This window comes from Bos javanicus, chromosome 10, assembly GCF_032452875.1.
Source record: "Bos javanicus breed banteng chromosome 10, ARS-OSU_banteng_1.0, whole genome shotgun sequence".
Taxonomy (NCBI): domain Eukaryota; kingdom Metazoa; phylum Chordata; class Mammalia; order Artiodactyla; family Bovidae; genus Bos; species Bos javanicus.
The window spans coordinates 36,748,111-36,776,043 of NC_083877.1; the positions used below are offsets into that span (position 1 = coordinate 36,748,111).

The following is a 27,933-nucleotide window of genomic DNA, read 5'->3' on the forward strand; positions in this document are numbered from 1 at the left end:
CATATTTTTCCATGCAGATACCTGTGTGTTCTAACATATTGAAAATATTCCCATTAAAATGCACTGGTGCCTTGGAAAATGAGGTGACTATATATATGAGTGAGTCTATTTTTGGACTATTTTTATTCCATTTTTTGGTCTGTTCTTTTGCCAGTAGTACACAGTCTTGATGACACTGTAATAAATGTTTGGTAGTGTAAACTTCAAAACTACCGTAGTATGTAGAAATACAGTTGATTTTTGTGCCTTGATCTTATATTTGATGACCTTGCTGAATTCACTTATTGTTTTGTAGTGTTTAGGATTTTCTGCATACACAATTATGATGTCTGTGAAATGGTGTCTGTGAACAATGTTAGTTTTACTTCTTTCTTTACAGTCTTTATTATTATTCTCTTTCTTTATTACTTTACTGCACAGTTTAACTTCCAGTACTCTATTGAAACTGAATTTTGAGAATGGTCATTCATGTCTCCTAATTTTAAAGAATATCATTCAGTATTTTTTAATTGGCTGTTATCCTGCTGGCTTTAGCTGTTTTTGTAATGCTTTGTATCACATTGAGAAGTTTCCTTCCAGTCCTAATTTCTTAAGTGTTGTTAAGAATAAATGTTGGATGTTTATCAAATGACTTTCTTGTATCCATTGAGATTTTGTTTTTCTCCCTGTTTTTTGTTAATATGGATAGTTACTATTATTATTATTTTTTAATGGTGGGGTAGGGACTGTGTGGGAATGCGGACTAGAAGTGTTCTAACATCTTTGCATTCCTGGGATAAATACTACTTGGTTTAAAGAACATTGTTTTTAATATTGGATTAAATTTACTGATACTTCACTAAGGATTTCCCTCTGAATTCATGAAGGATATTTTTATTTCTGATACTTAGGGTTCAGGAATTTGTTTTCTTCAAAATTGTAAAGTATTGAATTCTCGGGTATTTTCTGAGTTTGTGCAAGATTGGAATTCTTTTCACTATGTGTTTGCTAGACTTGAGTGAAGCCAAGGAGTTTTTCTTTGTTGGCAGGTTTCAACTCATAAATGCAATTTCTCTGTTCTCTATTGCATTGAACTTTTTCCTCTTAGCACTTGTCCCTTCTTTGTGCTTGCTTTTGTTTTTATTTATTTATTTGACTGCTCTGGGCCTTAGTTGTGGCATGCAGGATATAGTTCCCTGAGCAGGGATTGAACCAAGCCCCCCTGCATTGCAAGTCTGGAGTCTTAGCCACTGGACCACCAGGGAGTTCCCTTGCTTTTGTTTTAATTTGCCTACTTCAGTTTAGTGGTTGGCAGACTTAAGACCTGTGGACGACACCTAGCCTGCCATTTTTTTTGTGGTGGTGTTATGGCCTGCAAACTAAAAATATGGTTATTATATTTTTTAATGATTGTGAGGGAAAAACAAGAGTATTATTTGTCATGTGAAAATTCTGTAAAGTTCAAATTTCGATGTCCATTTGTTGGGACACAACTATGTTCACTTCTTTATGTATTGTCTTGTGGCTTCTTTTATGCTATGACGGTAGAGTTGAGTAAAGGTTATACAGACTTTAGAGACTAAAATTTTTACGTCTAGCCCTTTGTAAACAGTTTATCAATCCCCAAGATACTGATTTTTTGAAAAATTTGTGCACAACATTTCGTTTTGGTATTTTCTGTCATCTATTCTTTGATTATCTTCCCCTGTTTTCATTTGGATTGAATTTAAAAAATTCCGTCCATGTGGCCGGTTGGTTTTTTTTAGCTACGCCTCTGTGTTTTTTTTTTTAGTGTTTATATTAGTCTGCTTAGGTTGATGTAATACCATAGACTGAGTGACTTAAACAATGAAAATTTATTTTCTCACGTTTCTGGAGTCTAGAAAGTCCAAGTAATGGTTTTGATAAGGTTCAGTTTTGTTGGGAGCTCTTATCCTGACCTGTAGACAGCTGCTTTCTAGCTTTGTCCTCATATAGAAGAGAGGTGACCTTTATGACCTCACTTAACCTTAATGACTTCCTCAGACCCTATCTCTGTGTATAGTCACTTGGGGGTTAGGGCTTCAGTTTATGAATTTGGGAGGGGACACAGTGCATTCTGTAGCAGTGGTTATGGAGATAAGTATGTACATTCTTAATTTATCAAGTAGAATCAGATTAATATAACAGTTCATGACCAGCTAATGTCCTTGTTGTTCATGTCCTTAGATATATGTTATAAACCGCCCCCAATAGTTAACTGTATTTGCTTTAAACAGTAGTCATTTAAATAAATGTAGGAAAAATAGTCTTATATTTAGTGACATGTTTATTTTTTCTGGATCTTTTCATTCATTCCTGGATTCATTTTCATACTAGTTCATTTCCTATCAGTCTGAAGAACTTCCTTTAGTATTTTTTTTAAACTTGGTTTTTAAAAAAAGATGTAATTCACTGCTATATAATTCACCCTTTAAAAGTGTTAAGTTCAGTGACTTTTATATATTTGCAAAATTATATAGCCATGACTAGAGTCATTTTAAGAACATTCATCACCGCAAAGAAAGAAACCCTGTGTCCTTGACTGATCACTCTCCATTTTCCTTCAGCTGCTGTTCCACCCACCCAACCATATGCAGCCACCAGTCTCTCTTTTAAAAGTCTCTGGATTTGCCCATTCCGGATATTACATATAAATGGGATCATGTAATATGTGGTCTGTTGTGCCTTACTTAGCATAAGGTTTTCAAGGTTCATGTTGTAGTGTGTATCTGTACTTAATTTCTTTTATTACTGAATTATATTGTTATGTGGATATACTACTTTTTATTTATCCATTTATTAGTTGACAGACATTAGGTTGTTTCTTTTTGACTATTATGAATAACGTTGCCATGAACATTTGTGAAGTGTTGGTGTTGAATAAGTTTTGATTGTTGATAAGCCCATTCTTCCCTCACTAAATTGTCTTGGCATCCATGATTTGAATTCAGTTGAAAATCAATTGAGGGACTTCCTGGTGGTCTAGTGGTTAAAATTCCTCACTCTCAATGAAGGGGGCACTGGTTCGATCCCTGGTGTGAGAACTAAAATCCTACATGACGCATGGTGTGGCCCTTAAAAAAGAAAAGAAAAAACCAGTTGTTACAAATGTGGGCATTTATTACTGGACTCTAAATTCTGTTTAGGTGATTGGTATGTTTAGCTTTATGCTGAGTACGGTAGCTTTATATAAGTTTTGAAATTGGGAAGTATGTGTCCCCATTTGTTTCTGTTTTTTAAGATACTTTGAGTTATTTTGTGGTTCCTTGCATTTCCATGTGAATTATATAAGATCAGCTTGTCTATTTTACAAAAATCCCAGGTGGGGCGTTGATAAGGATTGTGTTGAATCTGCATTTCAGTTTTGGGGAGTATTGCTGCCTCACCAATACTAAGTTGTCTAAGTATGTAACTGTGGAGTATTTATCCTTTTTTTAAAGGCTGGCTATAATTCTATTTTTTTCCCCCAACAGTTTTGTAGTTTTCTGTGTATGAGTCTTACAGTGTTTTGGTTCAGTTTATTAAGTAGTTTATTCTTGCTGCTGCTGCTGCTGCTTCTGCTAAGTCGCTTCAATTGTGTCCAACTCTGTGCGACCCCATTGACTGCAGTCCACCAGGCTCCCGCATCCCTGGGATTCTCCAGGCAAGAACACTGGAGTGGGTTGCCATTTCCTTCTCCAATGCATGAAAGTGAAAAGTGAAAGTCAAGTCGCTCAGTTGTATCCTACTCCTAGCAACCCCATGGACCGCAGCCCACCAGGCTCCTCCATCCATGGGATTTTCCAGGCAAGAGTACTGGAGTGGGGTGCCATCGGCTCTATTGTAAATAGGGTTGTCTTCTCAATTTCATTTTTGATGTTTATTCCTAGTGTGTAGAAATACAATTATTTTGGTATGTGTTGATCTTGGATCCTTCGATCTTGTCAAACTCATTTATTCCCTTTGTGTGTGTGTGTGTGTGTGTGTGTGTGTGTGTGTGTGTGTGTATTTCTTAGGATTTTCTGCTTTATATCCACAGAGTTTAGTATCTGTGGGGAGTTCTGGAACCAGTCTCCCTCAGATACTGGAGGTGACTGTATACAAGATCATGTCATCCACAAATAGAGGTTTTTTTTTTTTAACTTCTTTTTCAATTTGGATCTCTTTTGTTTCTTTTTCTTGACTGATCACCCTGGCAGAACCTCTAGTATGGTGGTGGTGCTTTAGTTGCTATGTCCTACTCTTGAGACCCTGTGGACTGTAACTCACTCCTCTGTCCATGGTATTTCCCAGACAAGAATACTGGAGTGGGTTGCCATTTTCTTTTCCAGGGGATCTTTCGGACCCTGGATCTGGACCCTGGATCTTTCGGATTGAAACCAGGTCTCCTGCGTTGCAGGTGGATTCTTTACCACTGAGCCACCAGGGAAGCCTGAACCTCTAGTATAAAATTACATAAATAGAAGTGGTGAAAACTAATATCCTTGTGTTGTTTTGGTCTAAGGAGGTAGTATTTTTTGTGACGTGTGAATTCTTTCAGATGTCTGAAAATGTGTTTAGCTTTGAAGGCTTCTTTTAAACCTACAGCATTACATCGATTCTTTAAATGCTTTATGACAGGTGTCATTCCCTTGTCTTCTGTTTTACATTCTTTCCCATGAGTAGTCTGCTGTTCCATCCTTTTTCCTCTGATCTGTTCTTTTTTCCTTCCCTGCTTGTAAGGTTTTTCTCTTCATCTTTTTTCATTACCTGATCTTTATGTGCCTAGGTATGACTTTTTTTTTTTTTTTTAATGTTGCTGAGCTTCTTGGATCTGTGGATGAAAATCTTTCCCTTTGGGAATACTTTTGTTCAATTTCTCTTCAAATGTTTCTCCTTTCTTTCTCCTGCCATTTTGGAAGTGCTGCTACTAGTATGTTAGATCATCGGATGTGTCCCACAGGTCTCTGACACGTTTTGCCTTTTTCTCTTATCTTTCAGTCTAGATCCCCAACCCCTGAGCCATGGACCAGAAAAATTGTCTTCATGAAACAGGTCCCTGATGCCAAAAAGGTTGGGGACCACAAGTCAAAATGATTTACTTTAATAAATTTTCGCTCACTTCAGTTTCTGAATAATTTACTTTAATAATGTTGGCTCACCTCAGTTTTAAGGGTAGGATCGAACTCTTCTTTCAGACAGGGCCCTGGAATCTTAAGTGCTGTGACACTAAGTTTCTGTTTTCAGGCCAAGTTTCTGCATCACTGGAAATTCTGCAGAAGTCCACTGGAGGATAATTGATGGTAGCAAGACTTGTTTTCTGTTGAGGGCAGCTTTTAGTCTGCCCATACTCAGGCATTAAAAGTTTGGTTTCTCTGTGTTCCAGCAAAGTTTCTTTGCCTATAGCATCCTTTTTCTGTCTGCATTTGTACTTCAGCTAATGTAGGTGCCATGCAGGGTTGAAAGCACTAGTGGTCTGCGGTCACGTAGAGATGGCTGGTCCCTCTCTGGAATTCAGTTGATTTAGACTTACTTTGTACCCAGAGGTATTCAGTGGCTTTAAAGAAAGAATAGAATTTTAAATTTATTTAGTGTTTTGTCACTGTATGTTCTTTGTGAACTTCTGTATTCTAACTGGAAGTCCTTTATTGAAGAGTTTTTGAGTGAGGTCAAGATCTCAAGTCAGTTTTTCAAGGGGTACATTGATTTTGTTGTTGCTTTTGCATATTTGAGGTAAATGAAAGTTATACAGATAAAGTGACTTTAAGGTTAGTGAGTCATGCTAACATGTTCTCAAGATACATTGGTATAGTTTATATGCTTTCAGTGATGAATTAGGCAAAGTGGGAAACTAAAAAGTTGATTTGAATTTTGATGAATTATAAACACTGAAGTCTAGACAGATTGTATGTATTTGCCTTCATCTACCGCCATCCTACCCTTTGATTTTGGAAGAACTAATGCTGGGTTCTTTACATTGAAAGTTAATTTTTTCAGTTTTCAATTTGAAAAATCACCTGGCAGCAACATTGTGACTGCAGTGGGAAAACTAGTAGCTAGTACATTTTAAAATGGTTAAAATGTTATGTTTTATGTTGTATGGATTTTATCTCAATTAAAAAATCAATGAGCTGTTTGAAAGGCGCTCTCTGATGTTTATTTAAATTTTTAATCATAATGGACATTTGTGTGCTTTTATTGGCAGTTGTTTATTAGTCTGTAGATTTCAAGAGTTTGATTTTGTATCAGTGCCAGCTAACTTTCAAAATTGAATTCATTTGAAGAATACTGTTAGGTTTGATCTTAGCCAAAAGGCTGAGAAGCCATGAAGAATACTATTAGAAAAATAACTGTTACAACATATCTTGCTTTTTGATTTAGTCATGAGAGTTACTTGTTAAAACTTTACCCTTTGTTTTATAAGTTTTTCATGAAAAATTGATGGAATATGTAAAAGTGTGATGTTGGTAAACCGTTGAGAAACTTGTTATGTTATACAGAGTGCTTTTTTTTTTTTTTTTAATGAATGGCTCTTGAAATCTGATGTGATTTTACTTGGTTTTCAACAATCTCTTTTTCCACCTTTCCCTTCTTGAGTCTTATTTATGGATGATTCTGTCCTTTTTAACCCTCCCTACTCTGTCTCTCCAGCCTTGGCAACAGTTTTGAAGATGGCTCCCATGTAACGTCACCATTAAACCCAAATGAAAACTTCAATGTTGTCATTAAAGAAGAGCCTCTGGATGATTATGAATATGAACTTGGTGAGTGCCCAGAAGGGGTCACTGTGAAACAGGAAGAGACAGATGAGGAAACAGATGTATACTCAAACAGTGATGATGATCCTATACTAGAGAAACAGCTGAAGAGGCACAATAAAGCTGATAACCTGGAAGCTGACCATCCATCTTCTAAATGGCAACCAAATAGCCCATCAGGTGTTGCTAAAGCTAAAATGTTCAAATTAGATGCTGGAAAGATGCCAGTAGTCTACCTGGAGCCCTGTGCTGTCACCAAAAGCACAGTGAAGGTTTCTGAGCTCCCTGACAACATGCTTTCCACATCTCGGAAGGATAGATCTCTGTTGACAGAATTAGACTATTTGCCTGCGTACATTGAAAATTCTAATGAGACTGGCTTCTGCTTAGGCAGAGAATCAGAAAATGATCTTGGAAGACATTCACTAGATATCAGAGTGGTACAAAAATATCCCTCACTTAAAGAAGCTCAGTGGAAATACCCTGATATATCTGACAGTGTTAACACAGAAAAACTACTTGATGGTTCAAAGAGTTCAGTTGGGGACTCGTTTTTAGGAAAAGAGGACTTGGGCAGAAAGAAAACTATGCTTAAGATTTCAGCGGCTCCCAGGACTGTGAATGCTAATCAGAATGCCCCTCCAAATGTCCCTGGAAAAAGAGGAAGGCCACGAAAACTGAAACTGTCTAAGGCAGGGCGGCCACCTAAAAACACAGGAAGATCTTTAACTTCTACGAAGAACACTCTTACGGGCCCTGGAAGTACCTTTCCAGATGTGAAACCTGATCTGGAAGATGTAGATGGTGTTCTCTTTGTTTCCTTTGAATCAAAGGTAAGATTGTCATTTTCAGCTTTCTTTCTAAGGCCAAATAATCATCACTGAATTGTATACTAGCTGCTAGTTATCTTAGAATGTAGTTACTGTGAATGCATCCATTATATGAGGTTGTGTGCATGGGAAGGGGAGTATCTCTGAAATATTGGGTTAGCAGTATTAACCCAACGCTTCAACTAGATTATTTTTCTTTCAGATTTTTAGAGAAACTTAGTCTTTCTAAATTGACTACACAGAGGTTGAATTCTCTCTGCCTGTTCTTTTCCTCCCTCCTTGTTAATTGCTGAGTAAATCTATTTTTATTTAAACAGGGGCTTCCCAGGTAGAGCTAGTGGTAAAGAACCTATCTGGCAATGCAGGAGACATAAGAGACGTAGGTTCGATCCTTTGGTTGGGAAGATCCTCTGGAGGAGGTTATGGCAACCCACTCCAGTATTTCTTACATGGAGAATCCCATGGACAGAGGAACCTAGCGTGCTACAGTCCATGGGGTCACAAAGAATCGGACACAACTGAAGCAACTTAGCATGCATGCAGAAGAAATCAGTATACAAATTGCAATAAATGGGCATAAATACAGTTCTAAGTCAGTTAGCTGAGTGTATTATATTTAAATTTTTTGCTTTCTCCCCACTATTAAAGTGATGTTAATGTAGAACATTTAGAAAATAGTGAAAAGTATCAACATGGAAAACATGCCCCTGGTTTACTTTTAAATCCTTAGAAGTGACATTAACCACTTTTTTTCTTTCCTTTTTTTTTTTTTTTAAATACAGGAAGCTCTAGATATTCATGCAGTTGATGGAACAAATGAAGAATCTTGTAGTCTTCAGGCATCAGCTGCAAATGACCCAGGTATTATATAATAGTAAAAAAAAAAAAAGAGAAAGATGGAGAATTTGGCTCTAGAAGTGAAAGAAGCAATGTGTAGTCTGCTGTAGTATATAGCAGCTTATTTTTATCATTGTTTTCTGAGTAGGTTGCAGAGCAAGAATTTCCCAGTTGGAAAAGGAATTGATAGAAGATTTGAAGGCCTTACGGCACAAGCAAGTCATACATCCTGGTCTTCAAGAAGGTATAATTCTCTAAAAACTATGCAAGCCTGGTTTTGTTGTTGTTGTTCTTCTTCTTCTTGCCCTCTCTTTTTTCTCTCTTCCCTTTGCACCTTCCCCAAACCTTTTCTGTTTTCCTTCTTTCCCCTTTCTTTTGATTTCATTTATTTTAGCCCTTCTCTCAGCTTGCATTTTTTCTGTTCTCTCTGTTCATGATTCTTTCTCTTAACTAAAAAGCATGCCTAGGTCTTTGGTGTCCTAAGAGAAACCTTTCAGACTCTGAGGATACTGTTCTATCATTGGTGAAGCATAATATATTATGCATTAAAAATGTATCATGGTAAGAAAGTGGTGTTTTTCTTTCTTATAATGCAATTTTGGTTGCTTTTGTTTCTGGGGGTTTTTGAAGGTTCCTTTGTTTTGTTTTTGGAGGGAAAGACCCTACTTTTTTTATGTACTTGGTAATATATTTAGCTGTGTAAAGAGAATACTTATTTCTCATATGTGACTGTAAACATTTTATATATTTCATATATTGCTTGGAGTGTAGTTTAAAATTTTAATCATTACATATTTTGTTGAAATAGTTTATCTTGGCCTTGATTATATGGTTTAATCCTTTTTTAAAGAATAGCAAAATTTACCATACCTATGCCATTATAATTAACTACTGACTTTCCTCCCTGTTTGCACTGTAAATAGAAGGACTATAAACCATGCCTCAACTTTTAGTTTTCTCATATCTTTTATTTTAGATATGCTTCTTGGAGTAGTTTGAGTTTTGACACTTAGTCAATTTTCAAAGGACTATCTAGGCTGATTCACATTGTATAGTAGATCATTTATATGAAAGTCTAAGCATTATATACCAACAGAACATTGATTTATAAACAGCCATTCAGTTTCTAAATTCACTGGTAATATTTGAACTTTTTGCTTTAACGTGAGACTGTGTGACAGTATGGTGTTAAAGTATGTAAATTTCAACCCAAGTAATTAGGACTGGATACTGTGGATTGTAATGGAAGATCAGTCATGTCATATTAGTCTTGCTGGTAATAATGTTTGCTGTCCTTTATTGTTTGTTTTCATTTCTGCTATTTTATTTAAATAATAATCTCTTTTCTCAATTAACTTTTCGTTTTCCCCTCACTCCTACATTTTTTTAAGTACTCTTTATAACATTTGCATTGTATTCTTTCAGCCTAATGACCACATTTATTGTCTTAGTTCTAGAGTTAAATATATTTAGTGCTCCCTGCTGATCTTTTTGCTCTGTTTGTTAGTTTTTTTGGCTAAGGTTTGAGTTTTTTTCCTTTCCTTATAGACATTTTAGTCAAATCTGTGATTTTTTTTCCCTTTGTGTAATGGGCCTTCAAAGTCAAATGCTTATGGGAACTAAGCAGGTAACATATAGTGAAATTAGCCTGAATTTGTGGGTGGGGTTGGACTCTAGTTGGCTGGAGTATAGGTTCTTTTTCTAAGGGGTCATCCACATGAGTTCAGTTCAGTCACTCAGTTGTGTCTGACTCTTTGCGACCCCATGAATCACAGCACGCCAGGCCTCCCTGTCCATCCCCAACTTCCGGAGTCCACCCAAACCCATGTCCATTGAGTCGGTGATGCCATCCAACCATCTCATCCTCGGTCGTACCCTTCTCCTCCTGCCTTCAATCTTTCCCAGTGTCAGGGTCTTTTCCAATGAGTCAGCTCTTCGCAACAGGTGGCCAAAGGATTGGAGTTTCAGCTTCAACATCAGTCCTTCCATTGAACACCCAGGACTGATCTCCTTTAGGATGGACTGGTTGGATCTCCTTGCAGTCCAAAGGACTCTCAAGAGTCTTCTCCACATCAGTGAATTGTCAAATAGGAATGTAGGCCCATTATTTTCAGAAATTCCCATTGTAGTGTAGAAGATAAAGTAAGTATTTTTATGTAAAATCTATCCGTTGTAAGTGGTGGCAGCTGATAAAGTTTTTTTGAACAGAAAAGTGTGTGAGGCATCCATCACCTTTTAGTTACTACACAAATTATGCATTTAGTGTTCAAGTTTGTACTTAATCCTCACATTGTTAAGGGTAAATTCAACTACATTCTTATATAGTTTTACAGTTAAATCTGTAATCCATGTGTACTTTCTAAAATCCATGAGGCACTTTCCATAATGTATAAGGTAGAATTACAGTTTGGAGGTTTTCCTCTATTTTATTTTGGCAGATGTCTCCCCCAGCCCCCAACCTTTGCTTAAGACTTAAAATATTAAAAGAATTAAGTTAGTTTGACTAAATGTTTATAGTAACTTATGGTGCCAGCTAAGTATCTGCAGATAGTGAAAATACTTGTCTAGATTCCTTTCTAATAATTGATGTTTGAAGTAATTTATTAAATTTATTACATTTCAATTCAGTAATGTCCTGTTTCTTTGCCTTTCTGTCAACTGTAGCATTTCCTTATTTTTTAGAAAATGAGCACTTCTAAATCTTAGAAAGATTTTGAGCTGGAAAAAAAAAACTTGAAAAGCTTTGTGAACTTCCTTTGTAATTGTGGAAGAAATGTTGATTTAAGCCTGAGAAAATGTTTTTATTGTTGTTGTTTATAGTTTTGTTGCTAAAATAAGATTCTTAATTTTGTTTTCCACAGTGTGATATTTTTGTTTTCTATACTTTTCTTTGCTGCTTCCAAATTGGTTTATTTTCTAAGCCCATCATCCTGAAATTACAATTTTTTGATCTTTAAAGGTATTGTTATAAAAGCGTTTTCTACTTCATTGCTACCAAGTAAATTAATTCTATGTCAGTTGTTACATTCATGTTTTATTTTAAGTAAGTATTAGATTTGCAGAAATATTGGAACCATAGTACAGAGTTCCTATATACTCAACATCCAGTTTCCCCTGTAGTTAACATCTAACTTGAGCGCAATACATTTGTTACAATTAGAGAACCTACTGATATACTATTATTTACTAAAGTGCATACTTTATTCAGATTTCCTTAGTTAGTTTTCTATGTTTCAAGGTATCACCTAGGAAAATGTCGTAGTACTGCATCTAGTAGTCATGTCTCCTTAGGATCCTGTTGGCTGGGATGGTTTCTCAGACTGTTTTGTTTTTAATTATTTTGACCGTTTTGAGGAATACTGGTTAGGTATTTTGTAGAATGACCCTCAGTTGAGATTTGTTTGATATTTTTCTCATGGTTCACCTGAGACCATATGTTTATAGGAAGAAGACCACAAAGGTAAAGTGCCATTCTCATCTTACCATATCAAGGATAAATATTATCAACATAATTTGTCACTGACATTTTTATGCTGTACTCTTTGGAAGGAAGTCACTGTGTAGTCCACACTTAATGAGTGGTAAGGTATGCTTCTCTTTCTTGAGGAAGGAGTATCTGCATAAATTACTTGAAATTTTTCTGTAGCCAGAGATTTCTTTCTCCCTCATTTTTATTCAGTCTTTTATATCAGTATGAACTCCTGTCAGTTTTAATGTTAAATTCCTTAAAAGACAGTATTCCCAGGGCACTCTCTCTTTCTTTTTAGTTACTTAAAAAAATCTCTGTAGTGTTAAATCAGTGGTTAGGTAGAGTTTTTCTTTTATATATCTATATCTACTTTTCTGTTCTATGTTCAGTAGTTATACAGGTTTTTCTTTGGAGTGTATTTTTGTGGATATCTCCTATTTAAGTGCATTTAGCTAGATGCGCACTTTTTTTTTTTTTTGCTACAGTTTATCATCTTAGGTGATTCTGCCTTGAACCTAAAGGGTTATCTGTTTTTGTTTCTTTTTTTATGAGTCTTTTTTTTAATGGTGAGATAATGTATTCTTAGGAAGTTGCTCCTAATATGATGAAAAGGCAGAAGCATTTAGGGGTATGATTTAAACCATCATGTGCAAAGCATTATATGCTTTTATATGCTAAGAATTATTTAACTTATTTTTGCAAGCTGAAGTTATTCATATGGAACCGACTAAGTCTGGGTCTTATGGCAAATAAGTCTTCATGGCAAATAGATGGAGAAACATGGGGAAATAAATCTTCATGGCAAATAGATGGGGAAACATGGCAAGTAGATGGGGAAACAATGGAAACAGTGAGAGAGTTTATTTTTGGGGCTCCAAAATCACTCACTGCAGATGGTGTCTGCAGCCATGAAATCAAAAGACACTTGCACCTTGGAAGAAAGCTATGACCAACCTAGACAGCACATTAAAAAACAGAGACATTACTTTGCCGATAGAGGTCTGTCTAGTCAAAGCTGTGGTTTTTCCAGTAGTCATGTGTGGTTGTGAGAGATGGACTATAAAGAAAGCTGAGTGCCAAAGAATTGATGCTTTTGAACTGTGGTGTTTGAGAAGACTCTCTGAGAGTCCCGTGGACTGCAAGGAGGTCCAACCAGTCCATCTTAAAGGAAATCAGTCCTGAATATATATTCATTGGAAGGACTGATGCTGAAGCTCCAATCCTTTGGCCACTTGATGTGAAGAACTGACTCATTTGAAGAGACCCTGATGCTGAGAAAGATCGAAGGTGGGAGAAGGGGACAACAGAGGATGAGATGGTGGGATGGTATCACCGACTGAATGCACATGAGTTTGAGTAAGCTCTGTGAGGTGGTGCTGGACAGGGAAGCCTGTTGTGCTACAGTCCATGGGGTTGCAAAGAGTCGGACACGATTGAGCGACTGAACTGAAACTGAAAGTCTGGGTCTCAAGTATTTGTTTCTTGGGGAAGGATTTTCTCTAAGGACAAACATTTCAAGATGTGTAGGTAAGCTAAGTTGGGAATTACTTTGAGTAGTGTCCATGTGCCATTGACCTCTCTACTGTTAAGGCTTTAACAAAATAAGTATATTTAAAATAAATTTGATCTTTGTGTTGATATTTTTCGGAGAAGGCAATGGCACCCCACTCCAGTACTCTTGCCTGGAAAATCCCATGGACGGAGGAGCCTGGTAGGCTACAGTCCATGGGGTCGCTAAGAGTCGGACACGACTGAGTGACTTGACTTTCACTTTTCACTTTCATGCATTGGAGAAGGAAATGGCAACCCACTCCACAATTCTTGCCTGGAGAATCCCAGGGACAGTGGAGCCTGGTGGGCTGCCGTCTATGGGGTCACACAGAGTCAGACACGACTGAAGTGACTTAGCGGTAGCAGCAGTTGATATTTTTAGGATCACTTGATACACCTTTTTGTGGGAAGATGGCAGTTCAAAATATTAGCAAATCCAGACAAGAAGATATGTAGGGAAAACAGTCTGTAAATTTGATTGTCCTGGTCTAGATTTTGCATGTCTGCCTACCTATTTGGCTGTATGGATACATTTTTAACAACTTAATTCCTTTCTTTCTGTTTTCTCTGTAGGCTCAAGTAGTTTTTGTCTGTAATAATAATATGTTTCTCTTTTCAAAGCACTACAGTATCTGATTTTATCCTTTGTTTAGGATTCAGTGTGACTTGAATTTCTGCAATATTTTGCATCCTGCTCCACTCTGGTTCCACCCTGCTCTTCCTCCCCACCTTTCCTAGTTAATTCCTACTTATTCTAATTTAAGAATTACACTCTCTGTACAGTTTTACCAGGTTGCCTTGGGCTTTTCAAGTATCGTTCCATTTGCCTCTCACAGGATTTATTTACCCTATTGTAACTACTAATGAGTCAGTTGGGAAAACAACACAAAAGCTCCATGAGGTCTGGGAAATGTCTTTGATCTCTGTCCTCATCTGTATTGCAGAGCATTTGAAAGAGAAGGTACAGTTAATTCTTAAAACATAAAACTCAGTGCAGTGGATTGATACTTCACTGATGAGAAAGCAGAAGCTAAGAGAAATTTAGCCCAAAGTCAGGATTAGAGAACAGTTTCTTGACCCATATTAACCTGCCTGCCAAAGCAGGAGACGTAAGAGACACGGGTTTGATCCCTGGTTTGGGAGGATCCCCTGAAGGCGGGCATGGCAATCCACTCCAGTATTTTTGCCTGGAGAATCCCATGGACAGAGCAGTGTGGTAGACTACAGTCCACAGGGCCGCAGAGAGTCGGACCCAACTGACAGTGGCAGCACAGAGGCACACGTTTTTCTCCCTAGTTGATTGAAACATGAGGAAAATACTTCATTGATGTTCATTTTAATCACATTATGTGATTCAATAAAATAAGCATGATAAAATGATACTTATTTTAAAGAACTAGAATTATAAACGAAAGCCAAATTGCCATCTCTGTTTATTAAGTTTTATGTGGAGTATATACAAATCAACCTTAAGAGAACTTGAAGCTTGTAACCTGACCAGTGTCTTCACCTTGCAGGAAACGAGTACTATGTAATAAGCTTTTTATTGGAAACCTGTACCTGTGACTTCTAGTAGTTAATACCATGATAGTTGATGCCTTCAATTTCTTATTTCAGTTTTGTTCAAATTTAGGTTAAATGCTTTCCTTCTCAGTAATATGAAGCCAGTAATTGTACAAACAAGGAAATCCAGATTAGAAACTTGTCACTAGTAACAGAAAAATTTCAAATTTAAGAACAATAGGATATAGATTTATACCAATAAGATGAGGACAGTTTTAAAAGTCCAGTGATATAAAATGTTGATGAGGATGTGGATCAGCAACGACTTTTAACGCTATTGGAGAGAGTATAAATGGAGAGTTAATTGGCAGTCTAGTGAACAACTTCCCAACTAGTGCAGTATTGCATGTGGTTATCCATGATTGTGTGACAGGTATGCTCTTGAAACACTTGATCTCAGAGTGGCCAGACAAGACCACGGGAAATTAATAACTGTAACTGGTTGCCTCTAGCCATAAGCAGCCTCATGTTTATTCCAGTTTGTTATGTAATTACTGTTTTCTTATTTCCCATTAAATAAGAAAGATTCAGAATAACTAGGTGTATCAGTTAGAATTCTGAATTGCAAACATCAGAATCCACTCACTCTGCAGGTGAAATAGAATATAAATTTATTAAAGAATATCAGGTGATTTACAGAGAGAATCTCCTGAAAGGCAGAAAAACAGACTCTAGGACTATGCAGTCAGGAAAAATGTCCAAAAAAAAAAAAAAAAGGAAAAATGTCCAAATTATATTCCCTGAGACTGCAGCCATGATATTAAAAGACGCTTACTCCTTGGAAGGAAAGTTATGACCAACCTAGATAGCATATTCAAAAGCAGAGACATTACTTTGCCAACAAAGGTCCATCTAGTCAAGGCTATGGTTTTTCCAGTGGTCATATATGGATGTGAGAGTTGGACTGTGAAGAAAGCTGAGCGCAGAAGAATTGATGCTTTTGAACTGTGGTGTTGGAGAAGACTCTTGAGAGTCCCTTGGACTGCAAGGAGATCCAACCAGTCCATTCTAAAGGAGATCAGTCCTGGGATTTCTTTGGAAGGAATGATGCTAAAGCTGAAACTCCAGTACTTTGGTCACCTCATGCAAAGAGTTGACTCATTGGAAAAGACTGATGCTGGGAGGGATTGGGGGCAGGAGGAGAAGGGGACGACGGAGGAGAAGGGGATGACAGAGGATGAGATGGCTGGATGGCATCACTGACTCCATGGACGTGAGTCTGAGTGAACTCTGGGAGTTGGTGATGGACAGGGAGGCCTGGCGTGCTGCGATTCATGGGGTCACAAAGAGTCGGACATGACTGAGCAACTGAACTGAACGGAACTGAACTTAAGAGCCCATACAAACAGTCTCACAACATTGAACAGTTACTACCATTTTCAACATAGTACACTGAACACAGTATACTACAGCTAGGACATTGATTACTTTTACCTCTAAAAGTTCTTAACTTGGCCAAATAGTATCAACCTCGTTAACACAATTCTGCATAGTATTCCTTTGCTTATGGTCCTCTCTTCTAGATTGGAGCCTTTTATGGCTACATCTGTGTTTTAACACCTCTGTATTGAAGAGGTGGGGGTTATAATGTGGAAAAGTAATAGCTTTTGGAAAGATTCCCAGAATATTTTGGGCAGCCACATGTATGTCAAACAGTATCCAGTAAATTAAAGATGAACATATTCCATTATATAGCAATTCCACTCTTGGATAAATGCCATAAGGAAAAGCTAAATACACTAGAGAAACTTTCATACATGTTCATATTTGTGATAGACTTTTTTGTACAAGATGTACAATTACCCTGCAGTATTTTTTGTAATAGTTTAAAATAGGAAACAGCTTAATTCTCATCAAAAGGAGAATGGTGAATAAATGAGAGTCATTCATAATCTGGAATAGTGTACAACAGTGAAAATAAATCATGTAGAGATACACCTGTCAACATAGACAAATCTTTGATGTAAAATGTTAAAGAAAAAAAGGTAGAAACATAGGTAAAATATATGCTTTCCCAATACCTACAGATAAGCCATAATATTTATAGGCTCCATTAACCATAAATATCTTAATAATAACTAAAGAATTAGTAGCCTTCACTAGGCCAGACGCTCAGACTATTGTATGTTTGTATTAGAGGTCCTAGAAAATCTCTGGGGTATAAAGTATTAAAGTACAAAAAGTCTGAAGTCTGCTGTGTTTATGTATTAGTTATCTATTGCTGCTTAACAGATTGCTACAAACCTAGTACCTTAAAACAACACATTTACTGTCTCACGGTTCAGTGGGTCAGGTGTTAGGCCATAGCCTAACTGGGTCCTCCTTTTAAGGTATCACAGGATTGCACTCAAGATGTGAGTCTTGTCTCCTCATCAAAGGTTTGAGTGGGGAGGGATCTGCTTCCAGTTTCCCTCAGGTTGTTGGCAGAATTTTTATCCTTGCAGCTCTAGCAGGATGGATGATAACACTCACTCTTAGATTATCACATATACATACATAATCATGTACATCCTATCCCTTTTGCCACTGGTTAGAAGCAAGTCACAGGGCCCACCAACATTCAAGATAGAAAAGGGAGGATTTTGTAAATATATAATACCCAGGAAGTGAGGATCATGAGGCCACCTTGAAGTCTGTCTGCCACTTTCAACTTTTATTTCATCATTTCTGGTCTCCACTTATTCTTTATTATACCCCTCCCTCCCCCCTCCACCCCAACCAGAGATTAAAAAATACCCAATATGAAAAAAAAATACCCAATATGATTCTTTTTTTTTTTTTTTTTGTAGTGGGCTTAAAATTGAATTCAGTGGACCCAACAATGAGCATTGATCTTAAGTACTTGGGAGTACAGCTACCTTTGGCTCCAGCCACTAGCTTTCCATTCTGGAACCTTACCGGAGCCAACCCTGCCTCTCCTGGTGAGTGCACAGTATTTGTAAACTCAAACAAGTTTGTGATAAAAATAAAATGCTACCATTGTTAGAGACATTTAGGATACTCTAATTAAATCCTTTATCTAGTGGTGAGTCTTAACTATAATTTATACATTTTAGATGAAATCTTAGTAATTAATTAGATATTAAATATTGGCTTCCTTGAATTTTGATCGTCTTTTACTTTTACTTTTATAGATGCTGGATTTCCCTTTGTTTCTAGGACAGGGAAGACCAATGATTTCACCAAGATCAAGGGATGGAGGGGAAAGTTTCATAGTGCTTCTGCATCTAGGAATGAAGGTAGTCAGCTTTTTAAAAATTTAAAAATACATTCTGAAACATGTGGCCAAAGACTCTTGTTAAAAGTAAACCTTGGTTATTTTTCTTTATCTCTTCTTTCGATGCTTTAAAATAAACTGAAAATAATTATCTTGCCTTTTTTTGTTCATTTTCTGTGTCTTGTAGTCCCTATCCTGGGTTTCAGTCCCTAACCATGTCAGACTTAAATAATTCTTGCAGCCTTTTCAAACTACACTTCCTTTCTATTCCTACAGTTATAAAAAGCATCATCATCAAGCATTATTTCAGAACTGTATACTTTAGAGCTGTATAGTGATTTCCAATAATGTTACAGTACTTCAAAATAAACTTCTAAATCCAATCTGAAATCTAAATTTTGATTGTGTGTCTGTTGGTCTCCTTTCTTAGTGCTTTTCCTTTCAAACTGCAATTGTTTGCAGTTACACTATAACTAGATAAATTTACTGTTTATTCAATATAATTTTTCTCCTCTTTGAATCTTTGTACAGTATTATAATAGTGTAATGCTTGTCTCTGTTAAACTTGCTTTTTCTTGTTCCTTAAAAACTAAATTTTATACTACTGTTTTTGTGCCCTTAACTTTTTCCCTTCTGAGGAGGGACAGTTTGGAAGATCTGGTAGCTTATAAATGAATGCTCCTGGCCTTTTTAAGTGTATTTTTCTAGAGACATAAATATCTGTCTTACATTTCTTTAAGTATCTGTTAATCTTTATTTCTAGGTGGAAATTCTGAAGGTCCATTGAAAAACCGTTCTGCTTTCTGCAGTGATAAGCTGGATGAATACTTGGAAAATGAAGGCAAGCTGATGGAAACAAGCATGGGTTTCTCTTCTAATGCTCCCACGTCGCCTGTGGTATACCAGCTTCCCACCAAGAGTACCAGCTATGTTCGAACACTTGATAGTGTGCTGAAGAAGCAGTCTACCATTTCCCCTTCTACCTCTTACTCTTTGAAACCTCATTCTGTACCCTCTGTCTCTCGAAAGGCAAAGTCTCAAAACAAACAGGCAACTTTCAGTGGCCGAACTAAATCATCTTATAAATCCATTTTACCATACCCTGTTTCACCAAAGCAGAAGCACACTCCTATGATTCCAGGAGATAAGATTACCAAGAATTCTTCAAGCACCACCTCAGAAAACCGGGTGAATAACTTGATTGTGCCAACTTTAGATGAAAATACATTTCCAAAGCAAATTAGTTTGCGGCAGGCACACCAGCAGCAGCAGCAACAGCAACAACAACAGGGATCTCGCCCTCCAGGCTTGTCTAAGTCTCAAGTGAAGCTAATGGATCTGGAAGACTGTGCACTTTGGGAAGGAAAACCAAGGACCTATATCACTGAAGAGCGAGCAGATGTATCCTTAACAACTCTGCTTACGGCTCAAGTAGGTACCTTTTGTTTTCCAAAAGCATATTAGTCTTGTCGAGAAAGAATTAGGTCGTTAGAAGAAATGGGAATGGGGCTTTTTGGCAGGAGGATGGGGTGTTCAGTTACCTTAGTGACAGCTAAGGAAATGTCTTCCACATTTGTTCTTTATCAACTAGATATCAAGTGTAGATTCCTCCTACCAGCAGAGGGAGACTGTACAATCATGCTTTTGAATTGTCCCTCTCCTTTATAAAGGCAGCTGACTATTTTGAACATTTTTAATTTCATTCTCCAGCATGTGGGCAAGTACATTTACTGGGCTTGTTAAAAAGAGCTTTGAAAACTCTGCTTAAAAGGTATTAAATCCCAGAAAATGCCCCAAATTATCAACCTACAGAGAAAATGGTTTTGTCTTTTATAAAATTATATATTAAGAAATTTTCATTAATTGTTGATTCACCTATGGTAACATAGGTGAATGGTATGTTAAAGCCTTGGTGCATGTGAAATGATGCAGGAGCATGTGGATAAGTTTTCTGTCATGAAATTTCTGTAGTTTACCTTCCATATTTTAAATTCTGTGACTAAATTCTAAAGCTGAAGATCATCAGATATTGGGACTAAATTTTATCTTTTATAATCAATCATTCCTAAAGACTTTTCATTTTCAGTTCAGTCGCTCAGTCGTGTCCAACTCTTTGCGACCCCATGAATCGCAGCACACCAGGCTTCCCTGTCCATCTCCAACTCCCGGAGTCCACCCAAACCCATGTCCATTGAGTCGGTGATGCCATCCAACCATCTCATCTTCTGTTGTCCCTTCTCCTCCTGCCCTCAATCTTTCCCAGGATCAGGGTCTTTTCCAATGAGTCAGCTCTTTGCATAGGTGGCCAGAGTATTGGAGTTTCAGCTTCAACATCAGTCCTTCCAATTTATCACTCAGGACTGATCTTCAGAATGGACTGGTTGGGTCTCCTTGCAGTCCAAGGGATTCTCAAGAGTCTTCTCCAACATCACAGTTCAAAAGCATCAATTCTTCTGTGCTCAACTTTCTTCATAGTCCAACTCTCACATCCATACATGACCACAGGAAAAACCATAGCCTTGACTAGACGGACCTTTGTTGACAAAGTAATGTCTCTGCTTTTTAATATGCTGTCTTGGTTGGTCATAGCTTTCCTTCCAAGGAGTAAGCGTCTTTTAATTTCATGGCTGCAGTCACCATCTGCAGCGATTTTGGAGCCCAGAAAAATAAAGTCAGCCACTGTTTCCACTGTTTCCCCATCTATTTGCCATGAAGTGATGGGACCATATACCGTGATCTTTGTTTTCTGAATGTTGAGCTGTAAGCCAGCTTTTTCACTCTCCTTTTTCACTTTCATCAAGAGGCTCTTTAGTTCTTCTTCACTTTCTGCCATAAGGGTGGTGTCATCTGCATATCTGAGGTTATTAATATTTCTCACAGCAATCTTGATTCCAGCTTGTGCTGCTTCTAGCCCAGTGTTTCTCATGATGTACTCTGCATATAAGTTAAATAAGCAGGGTGACAATATATAGCCTTGACATACTCCCTTTTTCTATTTGGAACCAGTCTGTTGTTCCATGTCCAGTTCTAACTGTTGCTTCCTGACCTGCATACAGATTTCTCACGAGGCAGGTCAGGTGGTGTGGTATTCCTATCTCTTTCAGAATTTTCCACAGTTTATTGTGATCCACACAGTCAAAGGCTTTGGCATAGTCAATAAAGCAGAAATAGATGTTTTTCTGGAACTCTCTTGCTTTTTTGATGATCCAACAGATGTTGGCAGTTTGATCTCTGGTTCCTCTGCTTTTTCTAAAACCAGCTTGAACATCTGGAAGTTCACGGTTCACATACTGCTAAAGCTTGGCTTGGAGAATTTTAAGCATTACTTTACTAGTGTGGGAGATGAGTGCAATTGTACAGTAGTTTGAGCATTCTTTGGCATTGCCTTTCTTTGGGATTGGAATGAAAACTGACCTTTTCCAGTCCTGTGGCCACTGCTGAGTTTTCCAAATTTGCTGGCATATTGAGTGCAGCACTTTCACAGCATCATCTTTCAGGAGTTGGAAAAGCTCAACTGGAGTTCCATCACCTCCAGTAGCTTTGTTCATAGTGATGCTTTCTAAGGCCCACTTGACTTCAAATTCCAGAATTTTGGCTCTAGGTGAGTGATCACACCATTGTGATTATCTTGGTTGTGAAACTCTTGTTTTGTACAGTTTTTCTGTGTATTCTTGCCACCTCTTCCTAATATCTTCTGCTTCTGTTAGGTCCATACCATTTCTGTCCTTTATCGAGCTTATCTTTGCATGAAATGTTGCCTTGGTTTCTCTGATTTTCTTGAAGAGATCTCTCGTGTTTCCCATTCTGTTGTTTTCCTCTATTTCTTGCATTGATTGCTGAGGAAGGCTTTCTTATGTCTTCTTGCTGTTCTTTGGAACTCTGCATTCAAATGGGTATATCTTTACTTTTCTCCTTTGCTTTTTGCTTTCCATCTTTTCACAGCTATTTGTAAGGCCTCCTCAGAGAGCCATTTTACTTTTTTTTCATTTTTCTTGGGGATGGTCTTGATTCCTGTCTCCTGTACAGTGTCACGAACCTCCGTCCATAGTTCATCAGGCACTCTATCAGATCTAGTCCCTTAAATCTGTTTCTCACTTCCACTGTATAGTCATAGGGGTTTGATTTAGGTCATAGCTGAATGGTCTAGTGGTTTTCTCCACTTTCTTCAATTTCAGTCTGAATTTGGCGATAAAGGAGTTCATGATCTGAGCCATAGTCAGCTTCCGGTCTTGTTTTTGCTGACTGTATAGAGCTTCTCTGTCTTTGGCTACAAAGAATATAATCAATGTGATTTCAGTTATGCATGTATTATTCTGTTCTCTTTTTATTAATTACCATAGAGCAAGGGTCAGTAAACAGTTTCTGTAAAGGGGTAGATAGTAAATACTTTTGGCTTTGTAGGCCTTACAGTCTCTGTTGCAGTTTCTCAACTCTGCTATTGTAATGCCATAGATGTTATGTAAATGAGTGGACCTGGCTGTGTTCCAATGAAACTTTACTTATGAAACAGACTGAATTTGGCCCCTGGGCCTTAAGTTGGTCAACCCCTGCTCTATAGCATTATGTGTGATGTCTATTGAGAATAAATTCATCCTTGTTGATATTTTGGCTCATAATTAATTACAGTATTGGAGAAGGGAATGGCAGTTTACTCCAGTATTCTTGCCTGGAGAATCCCGTGGACAGAGGAACCTGGCAGAGTACAGTCCGTGGAATCGCAAAGAGTCGGACCTGGCTAAGTGACTAACGCTAACACTGATTAAAATATCTGTTCTTTTATCTGTGCTATGTATTTTAGAATGGGAGATAGCTCAGACTTCTGGTTATATTCCTACTTTGTCTTCTGAATTTGCATTAATCTGTTACTGTTTGTACTGAGTGCTCAGAGTAGAAGGCGGCAGACCAGTATATGATTGTAACTTGTTAGGGGATGATTTAGTAGATTTATAATTGTCTACTCTTAACTTTAGGCATCTCTCAAAACTAAACCCATCCATACGATCATAAGGAAACGAGCGCCTCCATGCAACAATGACTTCTGTCGATTGGGGTGTGTATGTTCAAGTCTAGCTTTGGAGAAGCGCCAGCCTGCTCACTGCCGCCGACCAGACTGCATGTTTGGCTGCACCTGTTTGAAAAGAAAAGTTGTACTTGTTAAAGGGGGATCCAAAACTAAGCATTTCCAGAAGAAGAGTGCTCATCGTGATCCAGTATTTTATGATAATTTGGGAGAGGAGCAAAAAGAAGAAGGAGAAGAGGGAGTCAAAGAGGAGGAAGAACAATTGAAAGAGAAAAAGAAGAGAAAGAAACTAGAGTACAGTGAGTATCAATTAAGAATTAAGACAGTACAGTTTTTTTTCCAAATAGTATGATTATTTGAAAATGTATGTCGGATATAAATTACTTTAATCTTCTTAATCAGTGATCTCATAGGAATTTAGTTCTTATTATTCTTAAAATGCTCTTTGTATATGGCATGTGTGATGTACATAGACCTGCACTCATATGCTTTTTTTAAATTGAAATTTTCTCTTGAAGATAGCTCTTCTGTGTTAAATTCGAATCTTCTCTCAATTTCATTTTTTCCTTTTCTACTGTATCTTTTTATTTTGTTTAAATAGATTGACTAATTTCACCATGTAATTAGAGAGTTTCTTGCTTCTTAGTTTATTGGTAGATTCTTTAGTGTTTGAGCCACCAGGGAAACCCTTAGTTTATTAGAGGGTTAATATTCCATTGTTGGCAGTTTATGTTTACATTTGCTGCTGTTTGCCATGAACTTTCTTCAGTCAGATTGGATGATTAATATTTTGATATATATCTTCTTCCAGTATTTTCTGTTCATCTACATGTATGCATATATATATTTTTATAGAAATGAAACTTCTGTATGTATAGTAACTTTAGAACTTTCTTATCATAAAATCATGTTCTGCTTTCTGTATTAACAACTGCGGCTCTATAATTTTATTTTTATTAGCTTTGTATTTGAAGAAGGCAATGGCACCCCACTCCAGTACTCTTACCTGGAAAATCCCTTGGACACAGAAGCCTGGTGGGCTGCGGTCCATGGGGTCCCTAAGAGTCAGACACGACTGAGCGACTTCACTTTCACTTTTCACTTTCAGGCATTGGAGAAGGAAATGGCAACCCACTCCAGTGTTCTTGCCTGGAGAATCCCAGGGACGGGGAGCCTGGTGGGCTGCAGTCTATGGGGTCGCACAGAGTCGGACACGACTGAAGTGACTTAGCAGCAGCAACCGCTTTGAATTATTACAGTTCTTTTGGTTGGATATTTAGCTTTTCTGGGTTTTCAAATAGTATGGTAATGAACATTCATGTTCAGTATAGGCTATTAAAAGTGGAATTGCTGTGACAATGAGGATATTTAAACATTTTTAAATGTTGCTACAATTGTACCAACTACACAATTACCAGTAGTTGGATAGTGCCAGTTCTATATTCTTGTTAGGTATTAAAACTGATAGGCAGAAACTGATGTCTTACCTTAAATTTACATTTCTGTAGTGATAGGTTTATTGAATATGTCATAAACTGTAAATGGCTTTTTCAAATTGTTTGCTAACTTTCATTGGAGTGGCTTTGTTTTTTTCCCACATGTTTCCAAAAGCTTGATTTTTTCCAGGTTGTAATTTTGTAATTTACATTTTAATTTTCTTCGGAGTTCTTCCCATCTCCCTTAGGCAAAGGAAAATCTGAGATGACATAGTTAAGTCTAGTCTCTTCTTTTTATGATTTTGGTTTTTTGGAATCTTATGTAGAAAGTCTTTCTCTATCCTCAAGATTTAAAAAAATTAGATTAATAAATGGTCTTAAAAAATTAAATTTTTGATATATCTGGAATTTATATCAAATTTGGAGTAGGGCATCATTTCTCCCTCAAATGGCTAGCCAGTTGTACTATTACTTGTTGAGAATAAATACTTTACTTATTGGTTTAAAACGTCATCTATGGAAAAAAAAAAAAGTCATCTATGATACAGGAAATGAAAATATACCAGTGTTTGGGTCTGTTTTTAGTTTCTGCTGTTCATTTTGTGATCAGTGCCAGGCTGTTCTAATTGCTGTTTCAGTATTCAAATAAGGTACTCTACCTTCATGAACTTCTTATAAATATGATTTTAAAAGTTTAGAATGAAATATAATACAAAGTTATTAATTTAGTTTTTCCCATATCTTCTTATTGAGTTTACCCCCATCTTCCACTTACAGCAATACTTTTCCATTTCAAAGCAACAGAAGTAAGTTACAAAAACCACAGCAGGAGGAATACAGTATATCTGTTAGGTTTATTACTTTGTTTTCTTGGTAGAGACTTTACCCTGTATTTCAATTAGAATTAAACTCCAGAAGCCAGCCAATTACTGAAATATATTTTGGTTTTCTCACTGGGATAGTCCTTAATAAAAGACATTGTCTACTATGTTCTAGGAGCTATTAAATTTCTTGTACTGTTAGGGAACAATGGGGAAAGGAGGAGAGATATTTTTGTAATGATTGCTTTGTAAAAGGAGTAGAAATAGGGAAGAGTTCTTGGAGACAGAAGTGTTGTTGAGACTGAACATAAAGGTAAATATAGAAACTGGAAGAAGTTGAAATCTATCAGTGTTTTGCAAAAAGATAGGTGGAAAATGAGAAAAAAAAATTGCTGATGATTAAAAGGAGTTGGAGAAAGTTAGGAGAAAATGAAAGAGAAATTACTGGAAGAAATGATGGTAGAGGGCCTTCCCTGGTGGTGCAATGGTTAAGACTCCACATTTCCGCTTCAGGGGACACAGGTTTGATCCCTGGTCAGGGAACTAAGATCCTGTAGTCTGTGTGGTGTGGCCAAAAATAAATAAATAAATAAAAGTAATAGGGTAGAGTAGAATAGAACAGGAAGAAGTAGTGATAGAAAATGTCTCAAAGCTGAAGAATATGACATTTCTGATTTAAGGGGCCACTGAGTACCAGGCAGTTAAGAATTTTAAGGTGACTCTATGTAGACACGTTCTTCTGACATTTCAGAACACTGAGAGTGAAGAATATATTCTGAACTCTTTTTAGAAGAAGACACTTTTCCTGGGAAGGATTTTGAATCAGTTTGGTATCAAAGAGATCATCAATAACACTGGATATTTGAGTAATATTCTTAAAGTCAGAGTTGAATAGGAATTGGATAAATTTTTAATCTTAACAGCCTTGGCCAAATTATAAACCATAATTTATAATTATGCATGAAATAGAGATACATTAAAATATCAGGATGCAAGAAGTTGATCTCTTACAGATTCTTGGTTACTTTCTTGAGGTTGTGCTCCAGAAAATGAAAAAAAAAAAAAAACAAGAAACATGAGATAACTTCTAGTGAGTTATGAACACAGTCCAAGAGAAAACAATCTTAGGATGACTACTATAGAGCAAGACTATAAAGCAAGCCGTCTAATTTAAAATAGAAAAATCAGAAGATGCTGAGAAGACTACCTTCAAGAGTATATTAGTTTTATTTTAAGAAATGACATGGTTAAGAACCTGGATGATTCATGATTAGGTGAAAGTATATGTCAACTTCATCAATTAAAAAAAGAATTGAAAACACAGGAAGGAAAAGATTTGTACAGGAAAATTATGGTCCAACTATTCTATGAACCAGCACAATTTTTGGTTAGTTTCAAGCAATTAAGAGTAAGAAAAGAAGGACTTCCTATTAGTCTACTGGGTGGGAATCCACCTTCCATTGTGGGGAACACTGGTTCAGTCCCTGACCTGGGAACTAAGATCCCACATGCTGCATGAATAATAATAATAATATTAATAAATTAATAAGAAAAAAGAATCTATTGGACAATTTAAACAGATTTAGTGGTATAGGATTACATTTTCTTCTCCTTAGGGGTCAGTCACATTAGTTGATTCTACAAGGATTGATAGGGCTTCCCTCATAGTTTGGTAAAGAATCCACCTGCAGTGCAGGAGACCCCAGTTTGATTCCTGGGTTGGGAAGATTCCCTGGAGAAGGGATAGGCTACCCACTCCAGTATTGTTGGGCTTCCCTTGTAGCTCTGCTGGTAAAGAATCTGCCCTCAATGCAGGAGACCTGGGTTTCTGGGTTGGGAAGATCGCCTGGAGAAGAAAAAGGCTACCTCCTCCAGTATTCTGGCCTGGAGAATTCCATGGACTGCATAGTCCATGGAGTCCCAAAGGATCGAACACAATTGAGCTACTTTCACTTTCTTTCACAAAGATTGATCACGTAAGCATAATTGACTAAGCAGATGTATGGATGTTTTGATGTTTAGAATTGGCACATACAAATTGTTGAAGTTCCAAGTTTTTAGGATAGAAATTAGTACCACAAACCATGATAATGTGAAAGTAGCTCTATAGCTGGAGAAGGCAATGGCACCCCACTCCAGTATTCTTGCCTGGAGAATCCCATGGGCAGAGGAGCATGGTAGGCTGCAGTCCATGGGGTCTCGAAGAGTCGGACAAGACTGAAGTGACTTAGCAGCAGCAGCAGCTCTATAGCTGATAAAAGTTGAGATGTGGAACAAGTTTAGGATGCTAATTTCCTTATCTTTCATCACACTGAGTCCCTAGCTAATGCTAAAATCATGGAGTTGAGTATAAAGTGTTTTATTTAGGATTATTGAGATAACTACCAAAACTGAACACAAATGGTTGAAAGTAGTCACTTATGGGACTCTGACACCGTGTGGTGGAAGACTTCCCTTTCATTTTTGTGTCATT

The 27,933-nt window shown here is 37.2% G+C and overlaps 1 protein-coding gene across 24 annotated transcripts in view; it reads left to right on the plus strand.

Annotated features, from left to right (window-relative positions):
• The window catches only part of MGA (MAX dimerization protein MGA), a 147,633-nt gene that overhangs the window by 76,320 nt on the left and 43,380 nt on the right, over nucleotides 1-27,933 (plus strand). For 22 of the 24 annotated variants that reach the window (XM_061430835.1, XM_061430834.1, XM_061430849.1 and 19 more), the window contains 7 exons: nucleotides 6,610-7,549; nucleotides 8,329-8,407; nucleotides 8,532-8,627; nucleotides 17,756-17,887; nucleotides 18,101-18,205; nucleotides 18,947-19,614; nucleotides 23,154-23,502. In XM_061430835.1, the coding sequence (XP_061286819.1) occupies nucleotides 6,610-7,549; nucleotides 8,329-8,407; nucleotides 8,532-8,627; nucleotides 17,756-17,887; nucleotides 18,101-18,205; nucleotides 18,947-19,614; nucleotides 23,154-23,502 (2,369 nt within the window). Of the gene's footprint in view, nucleotides 1-606; nucleotides 2,102-2,123; nucleotides 5,032-6,609; nucleotides 7,550-8,328; nucleotides 8,408-8,531; nucleotides 8,628-17,755; nucleotides 17,888-18,100; nucleotides 18,206-18,946; nucleotides 19,615-23,153; nucleotides 23,503-27,933 lie in introns of those variants that run through there. The other 2 variants (XM_061430846.1, XM_061430847.1) reach the window with 2 other exon arrangements.